This window comes from Carassius gibelio, chromosome B8 (assembly GCF_023724105.1).
Source record: "Carassius gibelio isolate Cgi1373 ecotype wild population from Czech Republic chromosome B8, carGib1.2-hapl.c, whole genome shotgun sequence".
In the NCBI taxonomy this organism is placed as follows: Eukaryota; Metazoa; Chordata; class Actinopteri; order Cypriniformes; family Cyprinidae; genus Carassius; species Carassius gibelio.
In genome coordinates, this window is record NC_068403.1 from 21,348,051 (window position 1) to 21,357,852 (window position 9,802).

The 9,802-nt window shown below is 38.9% G+C and overlaps 1 protein-coding gene across 2 annotated transcripts; it reads left to right on the forward strand.

Annotated features, from left to right (window-relative positions):
* Positions 1-458: 458 nt before the first annotated feature.
* slc7a4 (solute carrier family 7 member 4) lies at positions 459-9,392 on the forward strand. 2 transcript variants are annotated; one of them, XM_052564365.1, is made up of 6 exons: positions 459-620; positions 1,567-2,636; positions 3,515-4,260; positions 4,859-4,967; positions 5,618-5,829; positions 6,706-9,392. In XM_052564365.1, the coding sequence occupies exons 2-5, from the start codon at positions 1,655-1,657 to the stop codon at positions 5,812-5,814; spliced, it is 2,034 nt and encodes a 677-aa protein (XP_052420325.1). In that variant the 5' UTR covers positions 459-620; positions 1,567-1,654; the 3' UTR covers positions 5,815-5,829; positions 6,706-9,392. The 2 variants fall into 2 exon arrangements, with proteins under 2 accessions (XP_052420325.1, XP_052420324.1); XM_052564364.1 differs by having other exon boundaries at positions 5,618-9,392.
* Positions 9,393-9,802: the final 410 nt, after the last annotated feature.

Here is a 9,802-nt window from a genome sequence, read left to right on the forward strand (position 1 = left end):
CCTTATATCTGGATCAGGTGCATAGTAGAACCAATCACCATCTTCAGCTGGTTAACAGAGGCCACACCCATCAACACAAACACGTCAAAATACACAATACAAGCAGAGAGAGAGAGAGAAATAAAACACATTCAAAAAGAGTTCACAGATGCATAGCATATTTTAAAGGTCATAATAACAATTATATATTCTAAATTATTAGGCAATAAACATTCTTTTTTATATACATTTTCAAGTTTCAAGATGAAGAACAAATTTGGAACACCAAATTCAATATTCTAAAATTCAGAGCCTACAGAAAGTGGGTCAGAGGTCAAGATTCCAGTTTTTACAGGGAAGAGTAGAGGGTCTCAATAATTTTTGTGTGTGTGTGTGTGTGTGTGTGTGTAAACTAGTTCTAGTATGTAAGTGATTAGCATGCCTAAGAGTAAGCGTCACACATAACTCAATAATTTGGCCATTTCTAATGTGTTAGGGTGGGTACCGTCTGATGAATGATGTGCTGTAGCTTTAAGAGCGGAAACAGCTCCTGTTCGCTCCTCCACCCTCCCTTCCTTCTCTTCTGTTCAATGACGCTCTACAGCATCGCTTTCACCGAACGAGACACGAAGCAACTACAGGTACAGAGTCGTACTATTCTTTATTATACGGATGTGTATGTATATGATTTGAATGCTTATGTTTGTGGTCAGTACACAGCAGAGAGCGGGGCAGTTTCTCACCTGTCTTCGTGACGTTAGTTAACGTGGCTTTAGCGTTAAGGAGGATGAAACGGCAGCTGTCACAGTTTTGTGCAATTAAACGATAAAAGCAACAAGAAAAGATCGCTGGCTCTTATATGTGAGCTTATTCCAGCTCTTTGAAATATCACTAATCTCAAATAAATTCAAATTACTCAAACTCAAATTATTCATGCTGCGTTTCATGGCGATTGGTAACGTTAGTCCGTCAACATTTAGCTTGGCTTTTGCATAAATATATAATAAGGTACTAAAGCGATTTTTAGATTGACTGTGCAATGGAGAATTTGACATGTAATTCATTCGGGACTCCAGCAGCGGATGTGATGTGAGCGGAATCACCATCTGCAGCATCATCTCATCTCTCTCTCTGTGTGTGTGTGTGTGTGTGTGTGGACTGATCCACTCTAACCAGGCCACATCTCCACATAACTAACATCATGATTTACTTTATCAAATATACATCAAATTAAGCAATAAACAGTATTTAACATCCATGCTGCATTTTAAAGAGATAAAATGCCAGGTCTACATAGAGATATTTAATGTTATGTATAAAATATAATCTAAATAACTGAACATTAGGTACACTATCCATAGCATTTGCCACAGTCTGATACATGCAAGCTATATGTCACTGCAAAGGTACCTAAACCCATAGTAGACAGGCCTAGAAAAGGATATTATGAAATATATCAAATATTAGATGTTTTGACCATGTTTTAATTATCTTGTACCGTTTTCGTCACTTGTGCTGGAATCTTTTTCTTTAAAGAAAAAACTAGTTAACAGATTTGCTTTTCTATTCTGTTTCTATTCCTTTTAGGTTGTTTGACTCCGAAAATGCCGGGCCAGGTGTGATCTTGGTATATTCCACACAGTCTCTTTCACCAACCCCTGTGTTCTCCGTCAAGATGGCATCATGTGTTTCCGGCTGCTCTCCAGTGGTGAGGTTCTGTCAGAAGCTGAACCGGCTAAAGACGTTGGAGGACGACATGATGGCAACTTCACTGAAACGCTGTCTGTCCACAGTGGACCTCGCGCTGCTTGGTGTTGGTGGCATGGTGGGTTCAGGCCTGTATGTTCTCACGGGAACCGTTGCTAAAGACACTGCAGGACCGGCTGTAGTGGTGTCTTTCATCATAGCCGGGGTGGCGTCTCTCATGGCAGCACTGTGTTATGCTGAGTTTGGCGCCCGTGTACCAAAGACAGGCTCCGCCTACATGTTCACGTACGTCTCTGTTGGGGAAATCTGGGCATTCCTGATTGGCTGGAATGTCATTTTAGAGTATATGATTGGTGGGGCGGCAGTAGCGCGTGCATGGAGTGGATATCTGGACTCTATTTTCAATCATCGCATTCAGAACTTCACCGAGAGTCATGTGATGCGTTGGGATGTGCCCTTCATTGCTAATTACCCAGACCTCTTAGCAGCCGCCATCCTCCTAGTGGCTTCCTTTTTCATTTCATTTGGTGTTCGTGTCTCATCTTGGCTAAACCACATCTTCTCAGCCGTCAGTATGGCAGTCATTGTTTTTATCTTGGTGTTTGGCTTTGTACTGGCCGACCCGGTCAACTGGAGCAGTCGGGAGGGAGGCTTTGCCCCCTTTGGACTTTCAGGTATTCTGGCAGGAACTGCAACATGCTTCTATGCCTTCGTTGGCTTTGATGTGATCGCGGCTTCCAGCGAGGAGGCCAGCAATCCTCAGAGGGCTGTTCCTGCAGCGACGGCAATCTCACTAGGCCTGGCAGCCACAGCATATGTCCTGGTGTCCACGGTTCTTACGTTGATGGTTCCATGGCATACGCTCGACCCAAACTCGGCGCTCTCAGATGCGTTCTACAGACGAGGATATAGCTGGGCCGGGTTCATCGTGGCTGTGGGATCCATCTGTGGTGAGTATGAGTTAGGGGTTGACATATGGCCAGTGTAGACATTTAGAGAGCAGGGTGGTTGATTTAATACCGATATACACAGTTAAATGACAACAAAAGATGTATCCAAAATTCACTTGCTTTATGAAGTATTAACTTAAAATTCATAAAAAAAAAGTTGCATCACTTGTTTAGGAAACATTCTTATTTGATAAACGTTTTCTTCGTGGTTTGCCTCTCCGTAACCTTACATATATAAATAAAATAATCTCCAATGAGCATTTTTTTTATGCAAGTTATTATTTTATTCACATTTTGGTGTTTCCATCCAACATTTTTATGCAATAATAATGCATTATTTCAAAATGACCTAATGTGGGTTAATTATTTTGATTATTATTATTATTTTGATAAATTTTCTAAAAAAAAAACTTTAATTTGTTAAGAATGCATTATATTAATAAAAAATGACAGTAAAGATATTTATAATTTTCTAAAAGATTTCTATTTCAATTAAATGCTGTTCATTTAAACTTTAGATTAAATAAAATTAAACTAAAGAATCCTGAAAAAAGTATCACCGTCTTCTTAAAAATAATAATCAGATTCAGCACAACAGTTTTCAACATTGTCACATGATCCTTAAGAATTTATTCTAATATGCTGATTTTCAATCAAGACTGAAGTAATGATGCTGAAAATTCAGCTTTGACATTCATTTTGTCACATTGCCATATAAAATATGTAAAAACATTATTTTTATGTTTTTTGGAAGACATGACTGAACTTATGTTGATAGTGATGATTAAGTTGTATTGCTGTTAGATTTTAATAATGAAGAGTATGGTTGCAATATGTGTTTCCTGACTAATTAAAACTTACTTATCTCTTTCATCTAGCCATGAACACGGTGTTGCTTAGCAACCTCTTCTCCCTTCCACGGATCGTGTATGCCATGGCAGAGGATGGCCTTTTCTTCTCCGTCTTTTCCCGTGTAAACCCTGTAACCAAAGTCCCGGTGATCGCAATTCTAGTTTTTGGCAGCCTTATGTCAATCCTTGCCCTCATCTTTGATCTGGAAGCTCTGGTCCAGTTCCTCTCTATTGGCACTCTGCTTGCTTACACTTTTGTAGCGGCCAGCATCATAGTGCTCCGCTTCCAGCCGGATAAAAGCAGTGGGAGCTCAGGAGGAGGTGGAATCAAGACCAACGCTTCATCCACATCTTCAGTGAACCAGTCGGGCCAGCCGGTGGATCCGTCTGTGGGGACGAATGAGACCCAGACCTTTGCGCCGGACGGTGGAGAGCTGAAGGAGTATGAGTCCTTCTCTGATAAACTTCAGCTGGTGGAGCGGCAGAAGTCGGTGAAGGAGAGAGGGGCTCCAGGGACACTGAAGGCCTGCTGGGAGCCGTATCTGGGCCGGATAGTGGGGGGCTGTGAGCCAGGCGGGGTGGTGGCCTTCTCTGTGCTCGCTCTGATGGTCAGTGGAGTCTGTCTTTGTGCTGTGCTGGTGTTTGGGAATGACCAGCTCAATCTGCCTGTGTGGAGCTTCACCCTGCTGCTGGTCATCTTCAGTCTGGTCTTCCTGCTCAGTCTGGCTCTCATCTGGGTCCATGAACAGCAGCCCAATCATAAGACTTTTCAGGTGAGTTAAATAATAGGCCTGAATAGACAACTGGTTAGCTATCATACAGTGTGAAAGTGAACAGGATTTTTATAAAAATAGTTGAGTGTTGAATTCTTTGCATGTGTGCATCATAAAACATGACCATTGCCTATTATTGAATACATCATCGATGACGATTTGTTTTTTCAATAGCAGCTGAATCTGTTCAAAAAATATTTTGTGAACAATTTGTTTAGGAATCTGACTTGAGTTGGTGCGAACAGTTCTTAAATCAGCAGTTTACTCACTTGTTGCTGTCTTTCTTGGCGTGTTCTGGGAAAACAACTCACAGACTCATTGAATATAGCTCTAGTGAGCTCATTATAAGAACATTATATATTCTATACATTTTTATGATTTTATGGGCCTACCACGAACTGAACTGGACCTTCAACATGAAGTTTAAGTACAAATCCTAATAAAAAAACTGCAATTAACCGCAATATGTCATACATAAGGAACGTGTGATGAAGTAAAGGAATATCTTTTCCTCTAGTTTCCAGTTTATGCAAACAACTTTTGAGATTTAAAGTAATGAATTAGACTCTTGATCACTAATATGTGTTTTATCATTCAGGTCCCTCTGGTGCCATTCGTTCCTGGCTTCAGCATCCTTCTGAATGTATTTCTCATGCTGAAGTTAAGTCCACTCACCTGGATCCGTTTCGCTGTATGGCTTGCAGCAGGTACCACGTCATTGTGCTACACCTCTATTCCACCACAATATTTTGAATGACATAAATAGCAATTAAAAAAAAACCCTCTACAATGTAACGGCAGAGGAGATGTATAGTTTATGAACTGATCAACTCATTACAGAACAACAATCTCATTAAAGACAATGAGCCGTCTGTGAATACAGCTGTCATAAAGAGCAGAGTTTAAGCAGAATGTTCAAGCTGCTATTTTCCTACCAAAGATGTTGGGCACCTTCAACCGTATTTCTCTATAACTTGTATTTCGTAGGGTAGTCTGAGATTCAGACTATAAAATGTACATACTGTTGCCTTGACAGATAAATAAAAACACCATTTTATTTCAATGGGTAAACAAGGTGAAAATACGGCTACAGATTGAAGGTTTAGATTTGTTTTGCTAGTTTTGTAGTCAAAAGTTAATAGCTAAATGGTGACTGTTCTGCATGTTGAAGCTCTTAAAGAGAGTCCAGGGTTCGTCTGTAGTAGCTGAGCATTAATTGGCTATGCACTCATCTGTGGGAAAAGAAGATCAGCCTAAACATGATTATCTTCTGGTCCTGTCAGCACTGCTACAGACCATATAAACAGTTAAGCCATCCTGCTCACATAATCAAATTTGTCCCGCTGCTCTCTCCCAGGTCTTCTGGTGTATTTCGGCTATGGTATCTGGCACAGTAAGGAGGGTTTGAGGGAGAAGCAGGGGCAGGAAGTGGCAGCACGATACGTGGTCCTTCCCAGCGGCAGCCTGGTGGAGACCGTCCAGAACGTCCAGCCTGAAGGACACACTCTCAGCACACACTCACCAACCCACGATAATGCACCTGCCAGCAGATGATCTGATCACACCGAGGTGTGTTCACAGTACACCCGCATGCCTGCCTGTTCTGTTCCTCCTGGTTTTCTTTCTCTTCAGTTTACTGACAAATGACAACGGTTTATCAAAACGAAGGGTTAAAGGAATATTCTAGGTTCAGTAACTTGTCAAATAATGTTGGTTCCCACAAAAAAATTATTTGGACTTCCCCCATTTCCTTTAAAAAATCAATAGAGGTAAATGGAACCCATTTTGGAGCAGAAATGTGTACCTTATTATTTTATGAACAATTATTCTGTTAAAACTGTATTATTTTAGCTGTAAACAATTTGAGCTGTCATTGCAAAAAAAAAAAAAAAAAATGGTGAGGACCGATTGGCCCAATTCACTTACTTTGAAAGTATCTCACTGTAATCCAGATTTTTTGCCATTTTTAAAGAAAATAAATGAAGTGCATTGTAATTTTTGTGGTAATCAACATTATGCAACAAATGCTGTTGACTGGTCTTAACCTGAACTGACCCCAACATATTACTTTAATATTGTATTTGAGCAACCATTGTCAACGTCCTTGTTCACCATCCTAATGAAATACGGCCGTTTATTTTCTTTGTTGTTTATACAAACACGCGCGCACACACACACATGCAAATACTTTGCTGGCCATCATTTCAATTTAACAGCAGGCAGGAACTATCAACATATCAAGTGAATATACTTAAAACATAACATATTTACACACCTATTACTTTTGCAGTCTGGGTCACAAACACACACTCCTTAAACACACACTAACCTCAGTGGCTCTGTTTCCACCCTCTTTCTCCATGTTTTGTTTTCCTCTACTTCTCTGCACCTTATAAATATTTATTTTTATAATACAGTATAACTGTATTTTTATTTCTTTTTCAGCATATACTGGAACAGAGATCATGTTTTAATCTTGTCAACCTTTCATGGTGATTCTTCTCTGTTTATCATGTGTGTTTGTACGATAAGCTCAGTATGAACTGCCTCTGAGTAACCAGGTTTTATTTGTGTCCACTGCCACACCTCACTAAAACAACACCTACCCCAGTGCTCACTAATCTTTATTCCCACACTTAGATCCGCACATCTCATGTGACATTCCCACATACTAAACCACCCTCATTCTCACACTTACTCACTCAGTGTTGCGTGACACAGATGGAATTGGTACCTGCGAAACTCGCTGTTTATTTAGCTGGGTCAGTGACATTTATTTTAGTTTTTGTCCAGGTCTATACATTTCTTTGAAAATGAAATCCTGCTAGCCCGAGGAAGGTTGATTTGACCGAGATCTTGCATTAAAAAATCAAATCAAAATTGTGTTACAACTGTCCTGAAACAGAACGAGGAAAAAAGGCTCATTAAAATGATGAAATTATTAAAAAAAGAAATAATCTTATATTCTTTTATTTCTTAGAAAAAAGGCAGTGAAGTGGCCTCTCTATTTAAAAAGAGTACATTTCTAAGAACATGAAATCGATTTAAAATAAAAAATGTCCCTTTCTTAATTTTAAACACTCTTATTTGTCATTGTCCCAGCTAAGTGTGTATTAGAAATATGGCTTTAGAATTTCTGTTGACTTTAAAGATTAACTCATTTTATGTTGTTAGAATAGTCACAGTTATAATGGCAACCTTACATACACAGTCTTGAGAATTTCTGGCGCCCTAAAAACACCATTGTGTCCTTCTGAGAGCTTCAGTTTGTGGACTGACCCTATTAGTATTAAGGCTAAATTTGCTTTGGATAGGAACATGCGTGTTAATGACTAATAATAATATATACTTCCATTGAACACAACTACAATATTGTTATTGAAGATAGTTTTCTTAGTACAAGGACGACAGAAAAGTGCATTAAATGTGCAGTGGATGCTGTTGGGACAGCAGATATTGGAAAATATGCCATGCAAAAGCAAAGATGGGATATTACCCTTCACAAGCCCCTGTAATCTCCCTCACCCCCTAGATTTACAGCATCCCCTCCCTCACAGATTGACCCAGATTATCTGTGTACAGAGAATCAGTGCAGCTGGAGAGTATTAGATAGCACTACACTCATTCACTACCATGACCAATGTCATTCTACTTCCTGCTGTTTCTGCTTCATCATGCTAACTCCATTATAAACATACAACAAAGACCAATCAAATTTTGACCAATCATATCCACTCAGCATGTGAGATTTAATCAAAGAGCACTTTACAGGTTACTGGATGTACCACAAGTTTATTTAGTGCTTTGAAATATAGTTAAGTAAGGAAGCATGTGTTTTTGTTGATGTATTCGGACTTGTATGTTTTCATTCACACTCCAATCCCAGTGTTGTGTGGAGTCGTAACCACACTACATAATGACTACTGGATCGCACCCATGAGACTTTGATTAAATGACATTATCTGTGCAGCCAGTCTTACTAACCACATCTAACAAGCTGAACTAAGGCTGCTTGCACCTGGTATGAGCGTCCATCTCAATTGCTCAGCTGACATAGACCTGCATCGTCATACGGTGCAAAAATGTAACAAAACACAATAAATATATCCCACTGCTGTTTCGTTATAATCTTTATAATCTGACGACAAAAATGATGTTGTCATCTTGTCATGTTAATATAAGAAGATTATGTGAAGCTTTGCTATCGATTATCAATATGATTTATTTATTCTATTGTTTTCTTTTAAAACTGTACATAGCAGGCACAGTTTAAAACGTAACAAGAATTATTTGAACACCAAATTGTGTTGTTTGACAGCTTAGTATTTACATTCCTCTAAATGATTAACACTCCTTTTTATTTGTATATACAGTGAATGTAAGGCTAAATGCTTCCTCACACACAGCACTAGACTAATGGCTGTTCTTCATGTCACTGATGTGCTGATAAGGGTAAAAGGCCCACTTCATCACACCCATCCACTGCTTCAGATACAACATCAGTACTCCCTTTATTGAGTGCACTGGTGTTTGTTCAAAGCCTTTCTATTGAGGTTTGTATTCTCAGTCGTGTAGCAGCTGTCTTGTATTTGTATCAAAGCCTGTCTGCTAGTCCAGTTCGCTGTATAATCCACTTCACGTCTTTCTGGCAGCCAGACTTAGTTGTGTAATGCATACACGAAAAATAGTAAATGAAGGCACAATATCCAGTTAAGATATAAATACTCTATTTGTGTTAGTAAATATAGCACACCTAACCAATGGCCTTAATGATGCAGATACTGAAGCATTCCCAAAGTTTTACATACAGACTATAGTCTTCTTTGTAATTTTGTGGTATTTAATATTATTATTCAATCAAAGATATAAAAATGATTATAAAGCTGAGATCTTGTTTGAAAGAATTTTGGATGCAACTCTTTTTTTTTTTGGCCTTTCTTTCCTCTTTGTACAGCTTCTGTATATCAGGTTGTGTTTGCCTCGCCCTGTTCACTTGCACTGTCATCTCTTTCAAAAGCACCGCTTAAGAAATGTCCTTTGTTGTGTCACTGAACATATACCTCTATTTTGTGTCTTTGTAACATTCTGTTATTAAATTGTATCATGTGATGATTAAATGTTTTGAAGCATCATATGGTTCATTGTTATTTATAGAATTGGTGTGGTATTTAATGTTTTTTTTATGTATATATTAAATCATCAGAGAAAATGAATAGCAAACAGTTTTTTTTTAAAACCTTGATATCAGGCATAACAGATGAGTCTGTCGGACAGGAATGGATTATTAGATTAAGCAGAACTTGTGAGGAGTCACATGGGAATTTTTCCCAATTATCATTATGAACCAGATGACCTCGGCTTAACTAGGTCTAGATAAAGACTTTTAACATTTACTCTCACTAATTGTGGATAAAGTGCCTTTGGTGTGAAAGACCCGGGTTTGAATCCACTGTGTTGCTCCAGAGGCATGCGACCTCTGACATATATAGCAATTGTAAGACGCTTTGGATAAAAGCGTCAGCTAAATGAATAAATGTAATGT